We start from the raw sequence: 27,215 nt of genomic DNA on the forward strand, positions 1-27,215 counted from the left end.
GCTTGATCGTGAAACTGGCACACAAGGTGCAGTTGGCCAAGCCGAGCACATTGCTCTATTCAAAACCCCACGTTTCATTGTAAAGTTCGGAGATACAGACACCTTTATGTTTGTAAGCGTGATGCTATATGAGAAGTGGTCTTTGTTCATTGCCAAATAGCTAGACCCTGGAGAGCCAAAGTTGCAGAGGATCGTGTTGTGTAACACAGCTACGTTTGCATGAATGAAAGGGTCAATGTATAATTACTTTATAGATCATCTAGGAACAGGCATGTATTGCTAGCTAACGGCCACTTTTATCCAAGTATCATTGTTGCGAGATCCACTGCATGGGAACGATGACCCTGCTCTAGACATTCATTTCCATAATTAAAGTAGGTTGATCCGAGCTGATTTGACTGAGCTGCGGTCAAAGAGAGATTACATCACTCTGGACATAAAGCACGCTCGATGTAGCTCAACCGATGTAACCTTGTGTGAGCGTAACTCAACCAAATCAGCTCGGATCAACCTACTTTAATCATGGAAATGAATGTCTAGAGCAGGAGCATCGTCCACCTACAATAGAATGCACAAAAGTTGGGAATGCACAAAAGTGGCTATTAGCTGCCAATGTATGACAAAAAGTGAGGGTTGCGTACCTTTCATGCATTGTCCCTGAAGTCCTGACTTTTTAGCTGAGTTACCCAAAGAGGTCCTTCTGCATCTTTGGCTCTCCAGAGTCTAGCTACTTGACAATGAACAAAGACCACTTCTCATATAGCATCACGCTTACAAACATAAAGGTGCCTGCATCTCCAAACTTTACAATGAAACGCGGGGTTTTGAATAGAGCAATGGGCTCGTCGGGGTCGAAGGAATCTTGTGTCAAAGTATGAAGTTCATCGTGGGTAATCCCAGATTTCGCAATGTCGCTACCAGCCAAACAGGATCTGGGGGTCGACCTCTTCGACAACGACGACCAAAAAATATTTTTTGGGCTGTTTGCGACATTGAACGTGAAACTTTCACACAAGGTGCTGTTGGCCAAGCCGAGCCCATTGCTCTATTCAAAACCCCACGTTTCATTGTCAAGGTTGGAGATACAGGCACGTTTATGTTTTACCTATGCTGTAAGCGTGATGGAGTTGCTTTTTCCTAGTGGATGGTGTCGGCTGCATTAACGGAAAGATGAAGAGCTGAGTGAAACGGCACGTGGTGGTTACACACATGCGCCCTTGACAGGTTACTGCAAAAATGGATGATGATTGTCTTTTAGAAGATACGTAAACAGCATCCAATAAAGAAAAAGGTATCTATATTATCAATGACAATGGATACATACATGTATGTTACGTTCTTGTATGTTTGATAGGTAGGGAACCACATGCGGGTTGCACAAATCCACGAGTCGATCTGCATAAGTTAGAGCGCACGGACCTGATAGACACCAATCCCGCCAGAGTAAAATGATGCACATCTTGATTACAAGGATCGTGTTCAGTGATCATTCTTATGGAGCTAAGAGTATATGATATTGTTGAGGATACGTATAAACAGTAATAGCTGTAGCAAGCGGGGTGGCATGGAGCCCACGAATTGGAGCGAACAGGAGGAACAAAGAGACCACTCTTCTTCACTTCCACATCACAAAAAAGGTAAGCTTGTCTCCATTTACAAACTACAACGCGCTAATTGCTGGCATTCCCTTACAATGCACAGCGTTCATTGGTGTGAACATGTGGTCAATGGCGACACTTTCCTGCTGCAGACATTCAGCAACAAGTACGCGCGCGATCTGCCCATGACTCAAGCTTCCATTGCAATACAACATGTACGTTCCATCGCTGCATTACTTTATTGTTCAAGTTGCACAATGTGGTTCTAAAGCTCACGTGTAGCTTGCTGTTCTCTCGTTTATACAAGATCCAAAGGGGGCGTCGTGTGTCGTGTGTATGCTTTTCATGCTTGCCATCAAGGAGAGATCCCAACACATTGTTACTTTGGGTATGTCGACATGAAAAGCGAATGCTATCCTTGTTACCTTACATTGCATTTACTGTAGCTTGAATACGTTGGACGATGGTACCTCTGACAGCAACAAGACATTGATATCAGAGCAAGAATGCTGTATGGTTGGCTCAATGGTATGCATGGCATTGGATCTACAAAGCAAACCCTGTTAACTAACGAGCCTTACAATGAAACAGCACCAGCATCTACTGGATGGCATGGATATACGGTTTTATTTGAGGCAAAGATGCTATTGAGAAATACCACAAGGTAAGAGGATCATTGTGGGATTGGTTGGATTCAAGTGGACTTACCAAACACCATACAGTGGCAGAGCCTCTTTCGGCGATACTATTATTATCACGGCTGCACGTCAAGGATGTCATTGTATAGTACTGTGCTCTCCTGGGGAATTTTGGCCCGGAAACAGTGTGACTCAAGATGCGATGGCATGGCCAAATTGAAAAGGCATCCGCTGTGCACACGGCCTCCATCCAAGTACGGCTATTGATTTCCTTGCCTACAGAGAGAAGGTGGATATCTCTTATGATGCCAATTTCAGGATCCAATGAGAGTATGGTACATATGGTGGCATACCTTGGCGCTGCAGGTTGATTATTGTATTGCCTTCGGATGGTGTATTTGGTTGCAATTCCTTGTGATCATCATGGTTCAGGGCGTCGTGTGCCTTCCTTACCGGGTTGTCCACGATGAGAGTTCTCAAGACGTCTTCACATTGCCTCTTTTGGGTATGCTGACAACAAAAGCGTGTGGATTGGGTTTGCTTCTTATCTCACATTGCGTTTATGGTAGGTGAACATGTTGGATGATGGTGCCTCTGGAAGCGACAAGATACGGATCTCAAAGCAAGAATGCTGTATGGTTGGCTCAATGGTATGCGTGGTATTGGATCTACAAAGTGGAACCTGTTAATTAACGAGACTTACAGTGAAACAGCAGCAAGACAATATGGATGACATGGAGATACGGCTTTATTTGAGGCAATGATGCTATTTAGAATACCACAAGGTAAGAGTGATCATTATGATGGGATTGTTTGGATTCAAGTGAACTTACCAAACGCCATACAGTGGCAGAGCCTCTTTCGGCGATACTATTATTATCACGGCTGCACGTCAAGGATGTCATTGTATAGTACTGTGCTCTCCTGGGGAATTTTGGCCCGGAAACAGTGTGACTCAAGATGCGATGGCAAGGCCAATTTGAAAAGGCATCCGCTGTGCACACGGCCTCCATCCAAGTACGGCTATTGATTTCCTTGCCTACAGAGAGAAGGTGGATATCTCTTATGATGCCAATTTCAGGATCCAATGAGAGTATAGTACATATGGTGGCATACCTTGACGCTGCAGGTTGATTATTGTATTGCCTTCGGATGGTGTATTTGGTTGCAATACCTTGTGATCACCATGGCTCAGGTATGTAGGACTCTCGTGCTTTTTGGAGACCTTTGCTGAAACGCCTACCATTATTTAGAGGGACTATTGCAGAGAGCTGCTTGTCTTTTGGTGCTTTGACGTTTACAAGATCACAGCTATGATATTGTTGGATGACTTGGGACAATTGTTTATGGTGCATCTTTTATAGATGAATCATGTCAGCCATGGGGAAGCGTTTATGTCTTTTGGTGGTGTCAACCTTTATTGCATCTCGGGTGGTTGGTTACCAAGCAACGGGCGATTTCTCTGAAAAGTGTCCGCCAATGCAAGTCTCTTGTGAGTGGATTGTATCAGCAACAAGTAACAGCATCCATATCGTTGGTTCCATATCAAGCTTTATCCCATCATCTGGTTTTCTCGTTATCGCCAATTCGGTGGGAATCCTGAAATGAAGGTCTCTTATCGATTGGTCACATCAGCAACAAGGAACAACTTGTATATCTTTGGTATCAGCAAGCTTTCTATCTCTTGGTGGTTCTGGTTATTGGCGATTCCTTTGGTGCGCGGCTGCTATTAAACGCCTCTTGTGGATGGATCATGTCAACAACAAGCAATGAGCGTCCGCGTTGACATCTTTGGTGTTACCAAGGTCATTTATGCATCTCCTCAAGGCATTCATCGTCAAGCTGCATTCGATTTCCAATGAAAAACGATTGCCATTCACATCGCTCTTTAGCCATATGTACGTCACTCCGCAGCTAGGATCTGGTTTGGGCTTTTCGATGCACAATGCTTTCTCGATTTGCATGTGGTCTTGGGCAGCAAGGATTGTCTCGTTGTCTCTCTTTGTAAGGGCTCTTCGGCATCATGTAAGTATGCTTTCTTTGGTGGTATCAATATTACTCAACCTTCTCACTGCATATGCCCATAAAGTATCGTTCCATCGCTTTCAAGCCGAGGGCCACCGTAGCGGGCCTTATCAACAAGCGGACGATTGCAAAGAATCGGCTTGATTTGGATATCAGCAGGATTTCGTGCATATGGCTATCATTGGTAAATAGAGGATGATCCATTTTTTGGCTCCAATCCCAACCAACATCCTCTTTTATTATAGTATGTGGGATATTCATCAAGCTGCATGTCTTCTGGTGCATTGGGATTTCTATGGATGCAGCTGTCATTGGATGCCGACATGTTGACGTGCATATGGCAATCATTGGTAAATGATGATCAATTCGTTTCTACAACGCCTGCCAACCTCCTCTTTTATTACAGTATGTGGGATATTCAGCAAGCTACTTGTCTTCTGGTGCATTGGGATTATCATGGATGAAGCTGTCATTGGTAAATAGTGATCCATTCTTTCTTTCAACGCCTACTAACACCCTCTTTCACGTGGGTTATTCAGCGAGCTACTTGTCTTGTGACCTTTGGATTCTTGATGGATGCAGCTATCATTTGATGTCGACAGGGTTTCATTACATGGCTACCATTGGTAATTGATGATCCATTCGTTTCTACAACGCCTGCTAACCTCCGCTTTTATCATAGCATGTGGGCTATTCAGCAAGCTATTTGTCATGGTAGAACATAAAGGGATGGGTATATTGGAAAAGGTGAGATAGAAAGGATCCATTGCATGTTATGCATAGCGTTGCACATACAAAGATGGCTGAAGATGTAGTGCAAATGGCGAATGGGTTTGATTGGATTAGATTCGCTTTGGCTGGTTACCCAGGGATCATTCTTTCTTTCGCTCCGTGCACACGCCAACCAAGCGATCGTGACACACCCCTTGATCAGCTTTGCATGTCACAAGAATGGACACGTTCATAGACTCTGATAATACGCTCGATACAGGTATGCATTGTCCTTTTATAGTTGTCACTTTTCCATGTCGCCAACACCTCCATTGCTGCATTCGCTCTTCCATCGTTTCAAAGGCAATATCTCCAAAGTGAGTGGTGCCAAACCACTGCACCCGACTCGTTGCGCGCATACCATTTCCCAGGACAACAACTCTGTGCTCTCTCTCGCTTGTAATCAACGCTACTTGTTTAGTGGAAGCCAAAGTTCAAACATCCATGTACGTATTCTTCACCAACAACGCAGCATGACACGGACACCTTATATGCTCTTTGTAGGTATGGCATCTACAAGACTTTTCACTCGTTACTACGCTCCAAGGTCATAGGGGAAGTGTCCTGGCTTTGACAGTATCCAAAGATCAACGTTGGTTGTTTAGTTCTTCAGGTACATTTTTCATCGTGAAACAATGACATCATGCTGATTCACTCTTGTGGGTATGTCTGCATATAGGTGATGGAACCGTACGGGTAAGCATGATAACGTACCTGCATGTATATTACATCCATGGCTGATGTCGGTGAATAGGTATGGGATACCGAGAAACTCGTTTGCACGCATCTCATCCAATCCTGTCATGACGTGGGCGATATCTTTTCCATGGTGTACATTGACTCTTCCAATACGCTCTATTTCGGCAACCAAAACACCAGCATTCAATGGTACGATTTCAGCGATCCACAATCCCAAGGCAAAGCGGGTGAAGTACCGGTGATACCTATGAATCCTCGAAGTTCGACCTACCAAAAATCAAAGTTCTTTGAATCGCCTTCCTATGAAGATTTGGTGGAAGAGGTGGATCGATTTCCTGGTGAAGAGAATGTTATCAAATGCGTGATCCGAGAAAAGAACGTATGCTCCAACGCACACAATGGCTATGTCTATTGTCTTTTGCATGCCGTGGATATTCCCAATGTGGATGGCGAGGTTATTTTTAGCAGTAGGTTAATGTGTGGATGCTGTGGCAAATAGGATGCTAATCATGGGTGATATAGGTTCAGGTGATGGGGATGTCAAGGTATGCAAGCATCGTGATGGCGAATGATGTCATCGTATTGACGGTTATTGATATACTAGATCTGGTCGGTCCAAGAATCAGGATTGCAACTGCTCAACGTCTTGACAGGGGATATCGATAAGGGTGTATTGAGCATGGCTCTTTCAGAGGATGGTTATTTATTTTGTGGTGTACAAGGAGGCGATGTCCAAGTAAGTTATAGGTCTCTTATTGGATGATGCAGGATCAGATGCTCACCATGGATGATAGATCTGGGATCTTGAAACGGTACAACACTCCAACACCATCACCAATGGATTTGTTCGCTGATTTTATTTTCATTACACAGAACCAAATGATTCGGTCGTTGATGGCACATTCAGTAAGTGAGAAAGGATGTCAAATGGGACAACATTCTAATGATTTTTAAAGGATGATGTCCTTGCAGTAGCTCTAAAGGGTCCTCATCTTGTGAGCGCTTCGGCTGACGGCACCATCAAGGTAATGTCTCCAACAAGTCTGAAACTCTACTCATATTAACACAAAGAACAATGTAGATATGGAGCGAAGAATTTGAATTTGTTGAATGCATGGATGACCACAGCGGCATTATTTTATCGATGATTTGTTCGCCAGAATACTTGATCACAGGAAGCAGCGATCACACAATCAAGGTATCATAGGAGAGAGAGAGGGAGCGGTCGATTGAGGGAGTGGTCGCCTTACTCGTGACATTACTTAGTTTTGGGATATGCCATCACCTGCCAACATATACGAGCCTTTTAGACGAAACAGTGTCATGACGGATGTACCTTCCAGTGGTAAGCTCAGCGAACTAGAGGAAATCGTCCACTCGATATTGACATCAAAAAGACACCCTTTTGTATGTTCTTGACAAATGGATTGCTACGCGCACAATTAGTGGTAATCACAAATACAAGGAAGAATGTCGTCGTGGAGCTCGTTTTCTCAAGAATGTGTTACAGCAGCTTGGTGCCACTAGCCGGATGGTTTGTGTCATAGGAAACGATTGTGACAGGTTGCATTTATGCTAACTTTGTATATCAGATCCCTGGTGCTCCTGGTCGCAACCCATTGGTCTATGGTCGCTTTTCAGCACGGCGCTCAAGCAATGTTGGAGTAAAGAAGATCCCCACCGTGTTGGTGTACGGCCATTATGATGTGATCTTTGCCCAAAATGATGATAATCAATGGCTCACGGACCCATTCAAGCTAACGGGACGCGATGGATATCTTTATGGCAGAGGTACCAGTGACAACAAGGTAACACGTGATCCTATATTGGGCGTGTGGGTCATTTTATTAACATGGCATATCGTTTACAGGGCCCTGTGCTTTCTAGTATCTTTGCTGTTTACGAGTTGCTCAAGGAAGGTCTTTTGGATGTCAATGTCATTTTCCTTGTCGAAGGAGAAGAAGAAAGTGGCAGTGTTGGTTTCGTAGATGCTGTAGAGCAACACAAGGCAGGTACAACTCTGAAGGGCAAAAGCATTGTCATCTAACGTATGCATCAAACGCCTATAGGAATTGTTCTCTAATGTTGATATGATCCTCCTGAGGTAAGATTGCTTGCTATATACAAGAGGATGAATGATACTTAAGCAGCTTTTTAGTAACTCGTACTGGTTGGGTGAAGATGTTCCTTGTTTGACATATGGCTTGAGAGGCGTTATCCACGCAAGCATTGAAGTTTCCAACAAGTTGGCTGATTTGCATTCGGGTGTTGAAGGTGGTGCGGTATCCGAGCCACTTATCGATCTCATTCACGTGACCAGCAAGCTTGTGGACAGCGAAAAGAACGTGCTCATTCCAGGTAAAATGATAAACCCCATAATTTGTGAATATCCTTGTATTCAACAAGTATTGTAATAGGTTTTTACGAGAATGTGAGTGCAGTGACTGAAGCAGAAGAAAAGCTGTATGATCCTATCGTGGAATGGCTTCAAACGTAAGTAATTTTCTTCAAGATGTATGTGTGTCTTCTCTTACTGATGACCCGACATAGATCCGAAACGGCACAATCCCATACTCGAATGCAGCATTCCGCAATTACATCACCTACACTTTCGGATCGATCAAGGGCTAGCAACGATTCTAATCATTGTCAACAAGAAAAGTCGCATCCTCACCGCCACCATCGTTCACCATCATCATCGGATACCCCGCCACAGCAAATGGATAAGGATAAGCTCAAAAAGCAATTGATGGCACGATGGCGATACCCGACTTTGTCTGTGCACAAGATTGATGTGTCCTTCAGCAACCCAACCATTATCCCACGTTGCGCCAAGGCCTTTGTCAGCATGCGCGTGGTACCTGATCAGACCATTGCTGATATCAGTTCCAAATTTGAGAGCCATGTGTGTCGCGTGTTTTCGGATCTTCAATCCGATAATGTCATCTCGGTAAGTGAAATGGCTAAAGTACAATGGATGGATGAGGGAGGCTAATAGGATGATTGAATAGGTACGAATTGAGAGCTCGGCTGAGTATTGGCTAGGCAATCCCGAGGGAGCTTATTTCAAGGCTGTGGAACGAGCCATTGAGAAGGAGTGGGATATGAAGCCATTGTATATTCGTGAAGGTGGATCCATCCCAGCTGTTCGATTCCTTGAGAAGTTCTGTAATGCTCCTGCAGTACATTTACCCATGGGCCAGGTAATAAAAGGGAAAGGAGAGGATAATGAGGAGGGGTTTGTGGAAAGGGATGTTGTGATGATCGCTGACGTGCATATCTATCGACCAACCAAGGCATCGGATCAAGCCCATTTGCACAATGAACGGATACGTTTACGCAATCTCAATGCAGGTCGTCGCATTATCAAGACTTTGTTGCAGGATTTGGGTAGAAATGATTTGTTATCGCACCAATAGATTTGTTCAATGAAACCATTATGTGGGAGGAGCGATGCTTTATTGGATCATTTTGAACGCACTGACCATTTTCATGCGTGTCACCATGGAGGGAAATAAAAAAAGGGCCCTTGTCATGCAAACAAATCTGCAAGTAAATGCATGGAATGAGGATGTGCAAATTAACAAAGAAAAGGCGTATGTACCATTTAAGTGATCAAGTCATAAAAAAAGTATCTACCAAAAGAAAGAAAGTGCAAAGAACAAGAAAAGGAGCATAAGGGTCATATGATAAAAAAGTGAACTACGTGAGAGTGGAAATACAAAAGGGTGTTGTGTACAATGAAAAAAGGGACGTTTGCATATATGCATGACTACAATAACTGAGAGCAAGTATAGATAAATGAGGAGGGCCGGTGAAAAGAAAATTCACAGCAGCGAAGCATAGTTGCTGCTGTTGATGGCCAAATGAATGGATGTGTAAAACGAGTGGCAGATGGAACCATGTTGATGCTGTAAGCCATTATTGGGCTGATTGAGTGGTTTCAAGTTGATGCATCATTGTTGTTGTCGTTGTTGTTGTTGTTGTTGTTGAGCTGTTGTTCAAGTTGATAGATACGCTGATCACGTTGCTCAATGTTGGATTTGAGCAATGAAATGTATTCGTATGCATATTTGAGAAGTAACACTTTGGAAAGTGGTTTGCTCTCTTCATCACCTTTGGATGATTCGCCATCATCAACAGGCGGCGCTGGAGGTGTCACGTTCTTTTTCACATAGCCTTCATCGACTTCACGTCGTAAACGATCAAACCACTCTTTGAGCGAATCACGTCGTTTTTGCTCAGCAGCCTTGTGAGCTGTACGACGAATCTCGAGACCACTTTTGATGGTGGATGAAAATGCAATACCCAAAGCAGCAGCCTTGCCTTCCATAAGGTTTTGATAATTGGATCGCGTAGCCAACATACGCTCAGCATCGGCAGGCACAGCAACAGGTCCTGGTCTCATTGTCGGGCTAATAAGAAGAGGTTTAAGAGCACGAGGTGATGATGCATGTTCTTGTTGCTGATTTTGTTGTGCTGGGGCAATACGACGTGATCGTTTATTGCTACCACTTGTTGGTGATGACCTTGTAGATGATGTGGTTGACGAAGTTGTTGGCGGTGCACTACTGACAGGCATCAATGGTGGTGGTACAGCAGCGGGTGTTTGAGGAGTTGATACTGCTGGTGGTACCTGAACTGGCATTGATGGTTCATGTTGTTGCCCATTTGGATGCGACTTGATATTCATCAATGATGATGGTGTCACAGGTTCAATGCAAGGCGATCCTGCTGGTGACAAGGGTACTTTGGCCGATGATGATGATGGTGGTTGTCGTGGTTGTGGTGGACGTGTTGACAGCGGATGATGGTGTTGTTGAGCATGGTGAAATTGCTGCTGTTGTAAATGATGCGTTTGTAGCTGCTGCTGCTGTTGTTGTTGTTGAGCTTTTAAAGGAAAGATAAAGTACGTGTGAGATAAACTAAAGCATGCAACAAGTGTGTGTGTGAAATACTCACGAATAGCTTCCTCTCGAGGGCGCTTTCGCTGTAACTCGGACAAGCGGCGTGTGATCATCATTTTAGCACGTTCCAGTTGTTCGTATTGCTCGTAGATTTGACCAGGTGTCATGTCTCCAGAAGGCTGTGGCATGATGGCAGGTGACGTTAGTGGTGAAAAATCAACATCCTGTTGTTGATGCTGTTGTTGTTGATGATGCTGATATTGTTGGTGAGGATGATGAGGAGCATGAACGCTCTGGTGATGAGGTTGGTAACTCATTGACGGTGTCATGGCAGGTGATATCAGGGGAGTAAAAATATCCTATTGTATCGTTCGTGCAATGTGGATTTGTATATGTAAATTCAGGTTGTTCCAAAAATGCGTGTATGTTTCAAACGTACATCTTCAAGAAAATACTTTTGTTGATCGGGCGGAAGCGATGCCATCAAACTATCCAGGCCTTCTGCAGTGGATGTAGATAGTAAAGTGGTATCCAAGCTGCCGTCATTCATTGAGCGAAGCATCGTATCAAGGGATGATAGATCCATGATTCCCAATCCAACATAAGCAACTATAGCTTAATGCGGTATATGATGCGAGTAGAAAAAGGACGACGTGTCGACCACGAAAAGGAGGGGATGAGAGAAGAAAAAGAGAGAAAGCAAGAAGAAACGATTTAAGAAGTACGAGCTCAACCAGACCGGAAAGGGAGCAGATGGTAGCGAGAAAATGAGTGAGTGGTTGGTTTGTATGATGGGGGGTGAGGATGATGATGATAGTGATGGAGGGGTAATAAAAGAAGATCCTCATCGCCATCCATAGCAAGGGCCCCCAAGTGCACCAATGTGGCTGCCCTGACACACTGCTTGCAGTCAAATCAGTTGCCACAGGCTCACAACGTGGGCATTATATCCTGCAATGAGCGGTTATCCTTTGGGGGTTGCACAAGAGGAATGCCGCATCCCCCATTTTAAAGTCACGGCTCGGTTCACCATCACCTCTTCAAACCTTTGCCAATGACAACACCTGCCCTGTGCTTTTAGCCTTTTTCATTGGTTGTCGTGCTTCGTTTCTCCTGCTAGCCCTCTCCCCTTTCCCCTTTTGACACACACACACACACACTCACACACAGTGCTTCCTTGGACCCTTTTACATACACAAACAATCATCTCGTCGCCGCGTTAATTCCTACATCTTGGCCCGTGACGCAAACCCACATCCCCATCGTTCATATTCTGAGAACATGAGTTGCTCGATATTACATAGTTATCATCTACAAGCTATCAACCCACCCACACACCTTTCATCAGCCAACCAATGCTATGTTAAATGAACATCATTGACAAGAAGACATGCATACATAGATTGTGGATGCAGCACAAAAATGATCCTATTCGCCGACACGATCGCTGCTCACGTGGGAGCCTTGAACACAAGGCACATGAAAAAGACACTTTTAGCCGGAGTGATCGGTATCAACAACACGTTCTTAATGAGACAAATGGTCTTGAAACATTAACTATCCTGATTCCTCCTCCACGTCTATGATGACAATGACAGCTGCCAAAAATGCCAATATGGACAAATAAGTACATGACGGAGAGAGCGATGTTGTCATATATCGACGTATGTAGCACATAGATTTGACAGTGCAATTTCCATCTCCACGTTTACCAAAACCAATCATTGGGGAACGTTTGACATGCTGCATACTCAAAAGGTCGTTTTTTCTTTTCGTCAGCCCTTATCATGCTGTGGATCGTTTTCGTATACAGCATCGTGCATATGATAGCCTTAAAACCGCATGATTGTAGTGCGCATAATGCATGATAATATGGTTATCCTTAATGACCCTCACGTCAGTAGTCATAGTACTACTCACTACTCATGGCAATCCTATTCTCATCGGCACTTTGTTCCGTAAATCCAATCTCAACTTTTCTTTGTGTACCAATACAAGCATCGAAAACCAGTGAGCGCATCCGCCATATGATGGTACCAGAAGAAAATGATGCTCCTGTTATATAATATTGGGTGACTTGGCGGTGTTTCTCACTTTTATGTTTGAATCAAAACGTGCTACAAAAGAGAAAGAAGACCGGACGTATGCTAAATGGCTTACCCCGAGTTGGGGCAACCAGCATGCGGGATCAAGTGCGTGCACAGGACAAGTAAGAGTGATTGGATCACATGCAATATGTCATGCATAAACGACCAAAAGCGTGTCAAGGGTATTCAACCATGATTTCAAAACATGGGTTTTATTATCGCTCGCCATCACAAGAATTTACAATTTCCTAGAATGAAACACCTCTTTTCAAGTATTCAACCGTAACCATGGCAACCGGTACAATTCATGGATGGATTGCTTCAGCTAAAGGTATGAGAGGCGTAGTGATGGCAACATGCATCTCTAATACACCATCCAACAACCTTCCTTGTTATAGACAAGCCCTTGGAATGGGGTGAGCAACCACGAAAAACCTTTGATGACGATACAGTCGAAATGGATATCACGCATTGTGGCATTTGTGCTTCTGATTTATTCACTCTCGATTCTGGATGGGGGAAAACCGATTATCCAACCATCGTAGGACATGAGGTATGTGCGTGTAAGGCATTGGGTGTATGGAATTTGACCTCGATTTAGATTGCTGGCATAGTCACCAAAGTGGGCAACAATGTCAAGAACGTAAAGGTCGGTGATAGAGCTGGTGTTGGGGCCCAGTGCATGTCATGTCTTCAATGCTATGCTTGTCAACATCATGAAGAAAACATTTGCGAGAATGGTGTGATAGGAACATACAATGGCCGTTGGCCTAAAACCAATGAAAGGACATATGGTGGCTATGCAGATGTTTGGAGTGGACATTATAACTTTGTATTCAAGATCCCAGACAGCCTTCCCAACGAAGTTGCTGCCACGTTCTTTTGTGCAGGAATTACTACATACGCACCCATGAAACGCCACGGCATCAATTCAGATTCCACCGTTGGTGTCATCGGTATTGGTAGGTGTTGTTGTCGATCACATACATATGCAAGCCCATGCTAAACATTGATGCATTGATATAGGTGGTTTGGGTCATTATGCGGCAAGTAGAAATGGCATCAATAATATCAATTCATTGTTGTTGTTGCTCATAGTTGAACTTTTTATAGACACAATGGGGCAATGCTATGGGTGCCAAAGTAATCGCATTATCGCACTCAGACCGTAAACGAGGTGATGCCGAAAAACTTGGATGCCATGATTATGTCGTAACCGAGGATGAGACCTCCATGTCAAAAATCAAGAACAAGCTCACGCACATTATTTGTACAAGCTTTGGAACCGAAAATTTCGATTGGGGCAAATACCTTGGATTGCTTAAACCTGGTGGTGTATTCATTATGGTGGCTGTTCCTGATAAGCCCTTCACAAACATTCCACCTGGTGCTTTGGTGGGTCGTCAAATTACGCTTGCCGGGTCAGTGGTTGGTAGCCCTGATACGATCCGGGAAATGCTTGCCTTTGCAGCAGAAAAAGGTGTAAAGCCTTGGATCGAAAAACGCCCCATGAAGCAGTGCCCAGAAACTGTGCAAGCCATGCGCGATGGAAAAGCTCGCTACCGCTTTGTGCTTGAAAATTGAATGGATCGAGATGTCCTTTAAGTATACAAATCATTTGTTTACATAGCACTTTGTAAAGTAAAACGCATTGAGACCTTTTCATTCTTCAAGGATATTGAGTGGTGGTTTATAATTGTTGGTATTCAATGGGAAAAGCTAGCCAAAGTGTCACTCTTGTCTATCTCTAAGCTGATGTCAAAGGCTTGATGTACTTTTCATGGTATGAAGGGACGCCAGTGCTATTGGGCGCCATCAACAAGGTATCAAAGTAGGCTATGTAAAACGAAACATCTCATTAGAGCAATGAAAAGGTGAGGTATAGCAGTACTTACGCTCATAAATGTTGCCGTCATATTTTCCAATTGGGGCCTTAATAATGAAGTCTGGATAACCCCACGCATCCGTCAACCCGATCACTTGTTTTCTTAAGCTCTTGCATTCTTGAAGATAAAGGCGTTCCAATGACTTGAGCTGTGATGCAGTCAAATAGTTTTCCTTGAATGCTTGGTCGCTGTAGGTGATCAGGGTATGGAATCCCCACAGGGCTGTGAGACGACGAAGGATGGCAAGGGGATCATCATTGCGCTTGTTGGCATACTTTGTCACGGCATCCGAGTAAAGGAAAGTAGCACCATGCAATTCTGCTGCTCGCACAGATTCCAATAAAAGATCATTTGAAGACATGTTCTTCTCATCCAAACGAATGCTGTTGAGCTATGTATAAAGAGAACCCAATTAATTGCCATTCATGGATTCCGCATTCAAATACTTACTCGCTTGACCAAAATGGTATGTAAAGCGTCCTCAATCAATCCAAGATCCTCAAAGCACTTTGATACATCTTGCACACCCCATGTCTTACTTTCAAGATACTCCTTGGCATTCTGGATGTAATGAGTGGATGCTTTGAACAAGAGCTGTGGGTGCTTATCATGCTCCAACTTTTGTTGTAATTGCTGAATCAAGATCTTAGCGGTTTGCTGCATCAAGACGACATTATCACCTCCACCCGTAGTTGTCACTCCCCAGTCATCAATGATTTGTCCAATGTTGTTATAAGCCGAGTATGCGTGACCACCACAAGCACGACGACATGTCTCCAAAATATCGGATCCGTACCAACCGGAAATGCCTTTGAGTGCTGCCGATATGGCGTGCATTTCGGACATGTGTTGCATATACACCTTGGGATTCATTTCACCATCAGCTGTGAGCACCTTGAAACGTTCGTCCAAAGTACGTGTAGCTGACTTGACCATGTACATGAATGAAATGGCTGGCACAAGTTTGGCATAATGTGATTGATAATCCATGATTTGTTGATTGTTTTGCTGACGACGTACAACACCATAACGTGTAGCGATAATCACGGCTTGTGTGAGCATCATGACATTGTTGCTGACCAAATAAATACGTTCAGGAATCAAGGTTGCGTACATGATGGCGGGTGAAGGTGCAGGAGTGTAAGTGCCAGTAGCTGGATCGAGATTGACAAAGCGAGACAACATGCGATCACGTGGAATTCGCACGTGAGAAAACTAAATCCATCTAGGTTAGGATACTCCTTGGTGCCTGGCAACTCTCTTTAAGCCTACCTGGATGAAGCCGTTATCCAAGCCTGGACGACCCACTTTATGTCCAATATCACCAGCTCGTACGTTGGGCATCAATTCACCAGTAGTCGTATCACGAAGTTGAACAATAAACCAATTGTGTCCCACGTTCTTGCCACCAACATATGTTTGTGCAATCACCATCGTGTGCGTAGCTGTTTGACCTGCCATGCCAATCCACCATTTTGTTGACGTGATCGTAGGTGAATTAAGAACAAAGGTATCAGTCGCTTGATCATATGTTGAAGTTGTCTCGATATCTCGCAAAGCCGAACTATGTCCAAGCTCAGTCTGTATATAAAAAAATAGAGTTTAGAGTAGCGTTAAGGGGGAATATTAGCACACCCTTACCATGGCAAAGCATCCCAAGATACGATAACTTTCAACAAGCGGCAACCACGTCTTTTGTTGTTCATCGGTTGCAAGCATCAATAACACATTTCGGAAGAGTGTTCTGTGCACTGCGATCCTCATGCCAAAGTTCTCCGAGTACAACAAAAGAGCATTCACCACAGCATCCACGAGGTTGGGGTCCATCTTTGGATCTTGCATGATTTTGACAAGGCGGTATATCTGGCCCATGGTGCTAGTAGATATCTCTCGGTTAAGACATTACCAAATACTATCCACATCACCGAATCACTTACAATTCTCGAGCTTCCGGACGTGTCATTTCCAAATAGTTGCGAGGTGGTTGGACAACAAGTTCGGGATCATTCTTGATTAGCTCGTAAGCTTGTTGCTTTTTTCGATAGATTAGTTGATGATGATGATGATGATGATGATCGATCAATACATTACCATCAATCGGTATTGTTGTTCATCGCCCGCCCAATAATAGGCCAAGTTGTCAATATTGAAATCAGCGGCTGCACGTTCACCGGCCATGTCTTTGGGTGCTTGCAATGACATGGATGATGGTGTCATAGTAAGTTGTTGCTTCAACTGGGCAAGCCTTTCGGCAGCTGCTCGAGCATTGGGTGCCTTGGATTGGTCGATAGGTATCGTCATGAGAACAACAGCGTCAAGAAAAGAGCGTGAACCATCCTCGCTGCATTATAATAGCGGTTTTAGTTTGAACATTATGTCAGCTTGGAAAACTCTATTAAGGTAGGCACGTACCCTTTGTCAAGTAGTAGACTACCCCAAACTTTTGCTTCGACACGTGTTTACAAGAGGGTTGTCACTTTTGAAGCTTGTACATCCTTCGATGGTTGCATAAATGGTCGAACAAGGCGATGGACTTCGCATTGTGCAGGTCGTGTTGGGAGAGCATGTCAACGTCAACAGAATTATCGCGTGATTGGTTGTCAAGATTACAGGGAATCCAGAAGGGACATGGAGACACGAGGAATAGATACGAAAGAGGAAGAGTGAATTGAAAAATGTATCGGGCAGATCGGGTACCATAAATGTGTGTGTGTGCGCCCTCTCTTTGAAATGTGATGATCGCCCGAGTCATACATAAAGGAACAAACCGATAAGAACGATATGGGGAAGTGTGTGAAAGAGTTGTATAGAGTAATTAAAAGGAATGCATGAACACGAGCAATAGTGGTAATAGAATGGATGTGGGGTTGAGTGTTCTTTATTCTCTCTATTACAAATACCAAGCTTGACCAAACCAATGCAACTTCTCCTGATCAACATCTATACACAAGCATGCAGTCGATCTATACCTTTCGCCCCAGCCCCTTATGAAATGAACAAACACACACAAGTGCCGCCAACGTAGTACCACGATGTATGTGGGCGTAATCAGACTGCTGGTGCAGGTGATGGATATGCTTTTGAAGGCTGTATCACCCTGAATGAAAAACGTGGCCTTAAGAGTGTTATTACTCCTATGTTTGATCCATTACAATCCCTCGCAATATATTACAAGTGAGGAATGAGCAAGGTCAATAACGAGAATTCCCGGGACCAATGGATGCAATAAAGGAAAAGTGTATACTTTCGCGTGGTGATACAAGTAGAGAAGGTCGCGACAATCTGGTCTGGGTTCACCCCGATTGGAAAATAATGGTGGGTATGTTTCTCTACATTGATGCTTTTTTCTTTGTTTGCTTCCCTTTCCTTTCCTTTCTCTTTTACTTTCTTTTCTTTGCCGTAATGGGGTTATTGAAATTAAGCAGCATATACAAGTCGCGTAAAAATACTAAAGAATCTACCACCACTACTTCGCCTTCAGTCCCACTGGATCGCTCGGCACCACCAACCAAATTAGAGCCATTGAAGCTATCATTGGACTTTGAATCATCTTCTACTCCTGTGTTCAATACCACTACAACTGCTACTACTACTTCTACTTCCACTTTTGATGCTCCTGCTGTATCATCATCCATTCAACAGCAACCTGCCACAACAACAACCAACATCACCACGACAACAAATGTATCCACGGCAACAGTCCCCGCTGGTACGGGTGGCACATTGTTTGACGACATCCTATCCGAATTGAATAGCCCCAAACCTGCTGCAAACCAGCAATCAGGTAAAGCAAAAATAGCGTTATTATTGTATTTCGTATCGAGAGATTAATTAAACAATGATGGCTGGTAGATGACTTGGGCGGTGACTTATCATTGTATCTTGCCCTGTCACAGCAATTGGAGCAGCCAACATCATCTTCCGCTACGCCATCGTTACCTACGAGCACAAGCACTCCCAAATTAGGCAATGGACCGACCACTACCGCTGCACAAAATGGCAGAAGTAAACCATCGGATCTCTTTGGCTCGGATAGCATTTACAGCAATTATTTAGCCAATTTGCGGCTTGACGATGAATCTCCCTCCATGTTTGCATCCATGATGAATGGTAACAAGTCAACAACAACGTCATCCATGATCAAGTCTCCTTCTGCACCTGTCATTGCACACCACAACGATAAGCCCACTCCTCCTATTGCAGCTCCTGTTACCACCCAAGTGGTGTTGGATTCAGATGTATCCGATTCAGAAGAATCTAACAAAAAAGAATCGAGCGATGAAGAGGATAATGGCAACCCTGTGAATGCAAGAAAAGGAATGCAACCCATTATGGAACGACGTGGTAATGATCATCGATTAATGGTGAAACGTAAAGTGGACAATTGGGCAAATCGAGTGGATCCAGAAGCTGAGCTTGTAGAGCTGAATGAAACGATGATTGAACGCATGAAAGACCGCCATAGACAACAATACAAGGTGGCAGCCATGCGCCAACAACAGCAACAACAGCAACAGCAAATGATGAATGGTTACACAACAATGGCTCCAACACCACCCATAATGCAATCACCCACAGCAGCACCAACTATGATGCCACCAATGATGCCAACTCCTCCTGGCATGGCTCAACTTCCAATGTCACCACCCATGGTTCATCCTGTGCCATCCATGTCGACACCTTTATCTCCTCCAATGATGCCTACTCAATTACCACCACCGGCACCTATGACCCCACCAGTGATGCCTCAACAACCTCAACATTCTACTTGGTCATCAGCTTCATCCGTTACTGAAAAGCCAAATAGCAACCGCCAATCTCGTCGCTCTGAGCCATCTTCTCCAACACTCTCTGCAGCCAACAGCAGCACATCTTCCATAAGCGCTGCACCAGCAAAGCAACCATCATCATCAGTATCATCTTCTGTTTCCATTGCTGCCGAAGATCATAAATCGAAAAAGGGCAAAAAGAAAGCATCTTCATCCAGTAAACGATCACGTGGTGCTGCTGTTAACAACAACAGCAATAACGTTACCAGCACAAGTGACACTGAAAATGAACCTGAGGCTGAGCCAGCACCAGCACCAGCTATTCAAGATGAAGATTTGGATGGTGATGATGAAGACAGTGACCATAGCAGCAGCAAACCCGATCCATCGCTTATGCGGCGTAAGGAGTCTGCCAAAAAGAAAGATCGCCAAATGCGTCATTCTCGTTCAGTGCCAAGTCTCAAAAAGAAAAAGAACAAGGGACGTAGTGCACCCACTTCTCGTCGTGGTAGTCAAGATGGCAGCCCTTCGGTAACCTATCAACAGCAACAGCAACAATACCCACAACAAGGGCTTAAGCATTCTCGAAGCAACCCTGATTTCCAACAACAACAACAGCATTACCAGCACATGTACACGTATTATCAACACCATCCTGAATACCAACAAGAATGGGATAGAATGCAAGCTTATCAACGTGAGCAACAACTCAAGCAGCAATACGCCATGCACTTTTACAATAGCAACAACAACAACAGCCGCCATTCACAGCAGCAACTTCCTTATCATCATCAACAACAACAACAACCACTTGCAGCACCAATCAATCCTCGATCTACCATGATGTCAATGCAAGGTTATCCGATGTTCCCTCCACCTCAAAATACATCTCCTCATCAAACTCCACCCCTCGGCCCTTATTATTATCAACAACAACAACCTCATCCATCCTATTATCCCATGCGCTAATTAACCCGTTTTACCATAAATGGCATTCATTGTAATATCAAACGCATTCCACCCGCATGCTTTACATCAATAAACTTGTTGAATTTCATTATCACATACGCCATGCTATGTAGGCAACTCCGCCTTTTCTCGTTGCCATCCATTTCGCTTAAGAGAGGTTACTTTAGGGTTCATAGCTACAATGATAGGTTAGGCAGGAGAGGGATGACGTGATCATTATTCTGTACGTCGCTGCTGATAAAGAGAAAAATGAGGCGACATGAAGTCATTGGTTGCTCTTTGGAAGTACGTAACAATCAATACATCCTACATACCAATCATCATATAGATTAATATGTTGCTTGTCATGCGCTAGAGCAAGAACGATTCTAGACACCAAAAGTGCCAGGCGTTCTCAACGAGCCAAAACCTGTACAACTTCCCTTTTTGGAGCACCATCAGCTATTTCATTGTCTTTGCGATCAACGAGACACCCCAGCAGAGGTCATATCAACCAAAAGCTACTTTCGACCGAAATGCGCGATTTCTTTCAAGGTTCAAGGTTCAGGATCATTTTTATTCAAGGTATCCTATTGCAAAGAACATGGCTGTTGTGGGTGGTGAACTATCTTGTTGATCATGTCGATAAGGTGTGTTGTATACTATATCTCCTCCCATGGCACCACTATCGCCATTCCATTTTAGATGACACATGTCGATATGCTAGAGGTATTGATTCCATAGGGGATTGACACTCCTATCAACAACTTCAATTATTAGAGCTGCAACCTAGTGGTAGTAGCAAATGCATGTAGCTATGTCACCAATTATAGTGCAGTGGATCTTTGATTGTCTTTGTCAAATAGACGATCATTGTGTAAAGAAAGGGGGGGGGTTAACCATGCTGATAACAACATTGAAATGAGCGTGTAGAGTGGGTAGGTAGCAGTGAGATGGATCAAATAAGAAATGTGCTGCATAAAGAGACGCCTCATTCAGATGACGCTTAAGTACTAGTGTATCTAGGATAAGAATGGAGATCCAATTATCATCCTTCTTCTTCATGCACCTTTAAGTTCACGCTTTACGGCTCACTATCACTCACGACCTATTTGAATATACCTTTGTCTCTACTCTACTTGCTTTGTTTCTGTCATGAATACCAAATCACAATCCACCATGGTTGACATTGCTCTTCGAAAACCCCAACGTTCAAAATCCCTTCAGTTGCATCGCACACCACCACCCCCACCACCTCCTTCACGCTCTAAGAAAAGCCGACCATCATCGGTGCAAGCCAAACCAACCAAGAAAAAGGGCAATGATATGAAACATTCATCATCACCACCACCACCATCAGCATCATCGCAGTATCAACCATCCAAGAAACCTATGATGGTGACAGAAGAGATAAGCAGACAAAGGTAAAAAAAGGGGGATAGATTGGTGGATGAGTGCAATGGGTTTGGGGAGGGACAACGACACCGATTGTGCACTTTGTTATGTTGTATAGACCTGGTATCCAAAGACGACGTCGATCGAATAGTGCTCAACCCAATTATGCTGGGCCAATGTTCAACAACGCGCCCGAACCAAGTTCGCTCCCTTTGCCAGGTTTCATTCGTCCTCGTACAACTTCTTTTAACGACAACTGGCGTCGTCCTTCACCACAACAACAATTCCCATCCAAAATGGTCACTTCACACGATAACGTCGAAACAGATCCAATATTGGCAGAGATCCAACAACGATTGCGCTCGGTACTCAAGCTAGGTGCATCACAATAATAGCTTTCATTCTTATGATCTGGAGTGCTATTATATGCCTTTGTATATACCCCCTTCCTCTCATTATTCCTCTATATGGTACATTAGGAAGCTATACAAGTATATCCCACACCTCCCTGTTTCTTCTCCTTTTTTCCCCTTTTCCCCTTCTTCTTCTTCTTCACGTTGTCCCTTGACATTTATCATCGCCCCCCTTTTCCATATGTCAATACCTTTTCCCGTTTCCTCTCTGAAAGCAGTATCGTTGCATCATTCTACAATGCAATTACTTTGTCTGGTTGTAATGAAAAAAGAGAAACTTATTTTGGAACGACTTGTTGGTCTTGGTTACTACTATATTCCCACAACTTTTTATTCCTTGGCATGTGGGACGCGGCTATCTCGTGATTACATATTGTGTTTCATACGCGTGTCTATAGCTGTTTCGAATAGTACATGTTGTAATAACAGCCTGGCAACGTGATGGCATGGCAACAGAAATACGAGCTCTCTTGTTGGCTGAGCATTCATTCTCGACAATGTACCTGACACACGTGATCATTGCATTTGAGCAGCCATTAGATCGCCTTTTAAATACTATAAGCTAATCCTTGGTTGCTATGATCCAATTTCCTTTGTCATGAATGCAAGAACAGGTGGGTTGGAAACATGCGTGGGATAGGCCATTCATTATCGATTGATCTTGTAAGTCTTTATTGGCACGTTACTACTGGTATCCGAAAAAGTCATGTAGAGAGCCTGTGGACGTCGCCAAAGCGCGAACCTAAAAGAGCCATTAATGATAAGAGCAATGTTGTCAGGGCAAAGGTCATGATGCGTTCACCAATAACTCAATAATAAAGGGTCGTGTTTAGTTGCTTTAACGGATCTTCGGAGGGATGTAAAGAATACATGTCAAGTCTTTCAAGCGTAAATGAGCTCCACACCATTATCCTATAAAAGCTCTTGGCTTTTATTGTTATCTGTGAATATGGATCATATGAATGTAGCCGTAGTGGTAGATGGTGATGATGGTGAGGAAAGTCGTCATTATCAGGGTTGTCGTCATCAGCATCAAATGATGCATCCAATTGTGTTATTACAATGGATCCTCGTATCACTCAATCAGGGTCAAAAAGAGGTGGATGATGGGTGTACTTTTGTTGCATAGCAACATGGATCGTATGAAGACGTTATCTCTTATTGAGTCATTATCAGCAAAAAGTAGATCTTCTCAACTCCGGCAAAAGATTTGTGTGATAGACACACGGTTAACAGCAGGGCGTTTCTTTCCTTCCCATAAACGGCTTGACTCTCCCCCCTTTTACTACCTTGTGCACTACTTTCACCGCACACACCTCTTTCTCACTTGTCCCCCAACATTTTACAACCCCAATCGCTCAACGTGATGCATTCTGTTCGATCCGCTGCTGCACGTCTTCGTATGGGTTCACGCATGGCTGTCACTGCTGCCACAGTCGCGAACAATGTCAAACCCGCTGCTCCTCTTCGAACCGTGGTGGGTCAACCCCTTTTCAACACTGCACGCCTTTACGCCACCAAGTCCGTTCCATACACCGTAGACAAGTTCCCTGGCTACAATCGCAACGAGAACTTTAAAAAGGTAGGGTCCCAATAAAGACATTGGCTGGAGGAGGTATGGGGGTGGTGAAACCCTTCGTTGTATTGACCATGCTCTTTATATATAGTTGACCGAAGAGGATGTCCACTATTTCAAGTCCATTGTTGGCGATAACGGCTTAATCTACAATAACGATGATGACTTGTTTGCCTTCAATACCGATTGGATGAACAAGTTCCGTGGCAAATCACAGCTTGTCTTGAAGCCAAAGAACACACAGCAAGTCTCTGATATCCTAAAGTACTGCAATGAGCAAAAGTAAGTGGTGATGATAACCCCCCCCTTTTTCGGCTTCAAGGATGCATAGTGGAAGAGTTGTTGATGATGCGTGGGAAGACTTGCTGTAGTACCACAAGGTGGCAACACTGGCCTGGTCGGTGGCTCGGTCCCTGTATTCGATGAGATTGTGTTGAGTCTTCAGGGCATGAATCGCATTCGTGGTTTCGATAGCGTGTCGGGTATGTTAGCCATTTGAAATGTGTTGCTATGAAGGGTCTACTCATGGGTGAAATATAGGTATTCTCACTTGTGATGCTGGTTGTGTCCTTGAAGTCTTGGATAATTGGTTGGCCGAAAAGGGTTACATGATGCCTTTGGATTTAGGTGCAAAGGGAAGGTATGGAATTAGGTTTTCCCAACATCGTGTATACCAATGACTAAGTTATGGTTGCATAGTTGTCATATCGGTGGAAATATCGCTACCAACGCTGGTGGTCTCCGTTTGCTTCGTTATGGTTCGTTGCATGGCACTGTGCTTGGTTTGGAGGTGGTAAGTGAGCTGCATTTCAAAAGTGGCCGAATCAGCATTAGATAATCATATTTCCATGGTCCATAGGTCCTTCCTGATGGCACTATCTTGGACAACATGTCAACCTTGCGCAAGGACAACACTGGTATGAGCGATCAATTTACAAGTGGATGGTGTACTTATTATGGATACAATTAGGCTATGATTTGAAGCAGCTGTTTATTGGCTCTGAAGGTACCATTGGTGTCGTTACCGGTGTTTCTATTCTTACTCCCCACCGTTCCAAGGTAAGAGGAGAGGGAAGGACGAGTGATTCAATATCAGTGATGGTAACTTGTAATGAATGGGTAGGCTGTCAACGTGGCATTACTTGGATTGGAGTCCTTTGAGGATGTGCAAAAAGCATTCAAGCAATCCCGTACCGAGTTGTCGGAAATTCTTTCAGGTACGTCTGCTGACGATGGATACTTATGCAAAAGGATAAGCGTGACTAAAGCTGTACATGATGTAGCTTTTGAGTTTTGGGATAACAATGCATTGCAAATGTTTAAGAAGCACGCTACTCCAAAGGCAGTCATGGAAAACGAGTTCCCCTTCTATGTATTGATTGAGACCAGCGGATCTAACAAGGACCACGACGACGAGGTATGCATACATTATTCAAAGACATCATCATGGGATTAATGTATATTGTGTTAATAGAAATTGACTACATACCTCGAGAACATGATGACTGATGGCGTTGCTCAAGATGGTGTGGTTGCCCAAGATGAGACACAAATTCGTAGCTTGTGGAGCTTGCGTGAAGGTTTCACTGAAGCATTGGGCAAGGAACCTGCAGTGTACAAGTATGATATTTCGATGCCTGTTCCAAAGATCTATGAATGTGTGGAGGATATGCGTCAGCATTTGCGAGATGGTGGTGTGTTTGGTCAAGAAGACTCGCCTGTGACGGATGTGGTCGCCTATGGTCACGTGGGTGATGGCAACTTGCATTTGAACATCGCTGCCAAGCGTCTCGATCCAAAGACGGCAAGCTTAATTGAGCCATATCTCTTTGAGTGGGTTTGTAAGTATCAATGTGAAATGGGATGTCGGCGTGAATTACACAGGAGAGGTTTTCATTTATTCACATGATCGTGTTTTTAGCCAAGCACCAAGGCTCCATTAGTGCTGAACATGGTTTGGGCGTTGCCAAGAACGAGTTTTTGGGCTATTCCAAATCACCCGTCATGATTAAGCTTATGAAGACCATGAAGAACATGCTTGATCCTAATGGTATTCTCAATCCTTACAAGGTATGTAAAGATGCTCCATCCTCCGCTATTACCGATACTAACCCTATCCATCCTATAGTACTTGCCTTCTTCATAGATAGATCCTTATTACGTTTCTTTCCCATATCCCCCTTCATCGTTATGGATTCTGTATACATTCACAAAAGAAACGACAATGGATAAACACGTACCATGCATCAGCATTTGTTTTGATTGGATTGTTTGTAACACACAAAGCTCATTGACAAGTCAACAGTAACATGGTATGCTTGTCGAATGCACCACGTGTACCTTTGGACTGGTTTACAAGAAAGGCCCATGTTCACTAGCACGTAAGCTATCGACGCACTATTAAGTTTAGTCATTAATAGGATGATAATCCGATGGGCTTGCAGAAAAGAATCGTACCTGAATTTACCAACATGACCCCCCTGTGGTGATGCTCACACCCATTTCTCTATTACGTATGTGATGATGTTGTAACCAAGCTATATCATGATTTGTGATGCATAGTATGGCGAGCCAATCGAGCCATGAGGAGAATTTGGTCATACTTCATATTAGATCCTGGTAGATTAATTGCATACCTACACACAAAAGGAACATCGCGTGAGATTCAGGATTGTCTCCAGTCTCAGACACTCTCAGTGCAGATGGAGATCAAAGTAAGGGGGTTGTTGATCGGGAGGGAGGGAGGGATCCTTTTGTGTATATGCATGGTAATGTAGTAGCGATGGTGGCGTAAAAGATTCTAGTGTATACAAGTCGTCTATGCGTATGCATAAGCATAGGTGATATAGCAGTGATATATAAAAGGCACACAAGGCATTAACCCGGGTTGGACAGCATTTTATTGTTTGATCTGCGTACAACCAACTCTGTGAAACTTGCCATAGATTTTGTGCACACAGAGTGAAATGATTCTGATAAAAATAGCGTTCCCCATCCCTTACTCATTTTCCATCTTCCCTTTCCAATCCTTTGTTAATATACGAGATACGCTGAGAACAAAAGACGTGATTGAGCACTCTTTTATGTATTGATTACGGTTCCAGCATTAAACAATCGACGACGACAACAACAACAACAAAACAATAACGCACCCTTTTTGCTTTGTCGGTATGTGTATGTGCTCAATGATTCGAGACATTCCACTACCCCCTTTCCTTTATTTACTTACAATACATGATTTATGCTTCCCCTGCTGTTCTTGATATAGATTCCCCGGTGTGTAGCCCCTTCTTACTACCCAACAAGTACTCTCAAAGGTCGCTTGTCTCCCGTCGATCCAATTTTTTATTTCCTTTTCCCAATCTTAACTACGGCAACGGAAGCGACAAGCTAAAGAGAGCGAGTGCAGTTGCTTGTTTAGTTTTCTCTCTTCTTTCACTCAACATTCATCGCTCATAGATCGGTTGACAGCAGCCGTCCATCCACTCTTTTTTCTTCTTGTT

General features: G+C 43.8%; 7 protein-coding genes across 7 annotated transcripts; 5 read left to right on the forward strand and 2 right to left on the reverse strand.

The window, feature by feature from the left end:
* Positions 1–5,212: 5,212 nt before the first annotated feature.
* On the forward strand, positions 5,213–9,150 carry O0I10_003347 (uncharacterized protein; the record flags this gene model as incomplete). Its single annotated transcript, XM_058483418.1, has 21 exons — positions 5,213–5,252; positions 5,336–5,478; positions 5,537–5,645; positions 5,712–5,728; positions 5,787–6,198; positions 6,254–6,276; positions 6,336–6,467; positions 6,526–6,543; positions 6,605–6,637; positions 6,688–6,756; positions 6,813–6,929; positions 6,998–7,076; positions 7,129–7,265; positions 7,324–7,539; positions 7,602–7,739; positions 7,801–7,835; positions 7,890–8,089; positions 8,149–8,224; positions 8,282–8,681; positions 8,743–8,934; positions 9,028–9,150. The coding sequence occupies 21 exons, from the start codon at positions 5,213–5,215 to the stop codon at positions 9,148–9,150; spliced, it is 2,709 nt and encodes a 902-aa protein (XP_058345617.1).
* A 524-nt stretch (positions 9,151–9,674) lies between these two features.
* Positions 9,675–11,200, reverse strand: O0I10_003348 (uncharacterized protein; the record flags this gene model as incomplete). The annotated part of the gene is made up of 3 exons (XM_058483419.1): positions 9,675–10,621; positions 10,694–10,997; positions 11,078–11,200. 3 exons carry the CDS (start codon positions 11,198–11,200, stop codon positions 9,675–9,677), a joined length of 1,374 nt encoding a protein of 457 aa, XP_058345618.1.
* Positions 11,201–13,013: 1,813 nt separating this feature from the next.
* O0I10_003349 (uncharacterized protein) lies at positions 13,014–14,309 on the forward strand (the record flags this gene model as incomplete). Its single annotated transcript, XM_058483420.1, has 5 exons — positions 13,014–13,056; positions 13,124–13,278; positions 13,327–13,687; positions 13,752–13,771; positions 13,839–14,309. The coding sequence occupies 5 exons, from the start codon at positions 13,014–13,016 to the stop codon at positions 14,307–14,309; spliced, it is 1,050 nt and encodes a 349-aa protein (XP_058345619.1).
* Positions 14,310–14,472: 163 nt separating this feature from the next.
* On the reverse strand, positions 14,473–16,912 carry O0I10_003350 (uncharacterized protein; the record flags this gene model as incomplete). Its single annotated transcript, XM_058483421.1, has 7 exons — positions 14,473–14,561; positions 14,621–15,002; positions 15,062–15,826; positions 15,884–16,192; positions 16,253–16,487; positions 16,549–16,643; positions 16,703–16,912. 7 exons carry the CDS (start codon positions 16,910–16,912, stop codon positions 14,473–14,475), a joined length of 2,085 nt encoding a protein of 694 aa, XP_058345620.1.
* A 1,101-nt stretch (positions 16,913–18,013) lies between these two features.
* O0I10_003351 (uncharacterized protein) lies at positions 18,014–20,349 on the forward strand (the record flags this gene model as incomplete). Its single annotated transcript, XM_058483422.1, has 2 exons — positions 18,014–18,395; positions 18,464–20,349. The coding sequence occupies 2 exons, from the start codon at positions 18,014–18,016 to the stop codon at positions 20,347–20,349; spliced, it is 2,268 nt and encodes a 755-aa protein (XP_058345621.1).
* Positions 20,350–21,507: 1,158 nt separating this feature from the next.
* On the forward strand, positions 21,508–22,115 carry O0I10_003352 (uncharacterized protein; the record flags this gene model as incomplete). Its single annotated transcript, XM_058483423.1, has 2 exons — positions 21,508–21,752; positions 21,842–22,115. The coding sequence occupies 2 exons, from the start codon at positions 21,508–21,510 to the stop codon at positions 22,113–22,115; spliced, it is 519 nt and encodes a 172-aa protein (XP_058345622.1).
* Positions 22,116–23,502: 1,387 nt separating this feature from the next.
* On the forward strand, positions 23,503–25,858 carry O0I10_003353 (uncharacterized protein; the record flags this gene model as incomplete). The annotated part of the gene is made up of 12 exons (XM_058483424.1): positions 23,503–23,718; positions 23,804–23,994; positions 24,073–24,194; positions 24,253–24,352; positions 24,412–24,505; positions 24,572–24,629; positions 24,683–24,771; positions 24,836–24,929; positions 24,996–25,129; positions 25,187–25,553; positions 25,634–25,782; positions 25,841–25,858. 12 exons carry the CDS (start codon positions 23,503–23,505, stop codon positions 25,856–25,858), a joined length of 1,632 nt encoding a protein of 543 aa, XP_058345623.1.
* Positions 25,859–27,215: the final 1,357 nt, after the last annotated feature.

Source organism: Lichtheimia ornata (assembly GCF_029851405.1).
Source record: "Lichtheimia ornata isolate CBS 291.66 chromosome Unknown scaffold00011, whole genome shotgun sequence".
In the NCBI taxonomy this organism is placed as follows: Eukaryota; Fungi; Mucoromycota; class Mucoromycetes; order Mucorales; family Lichtheimiaceae; genus Lichtheimia; species Lichtheimia ornata.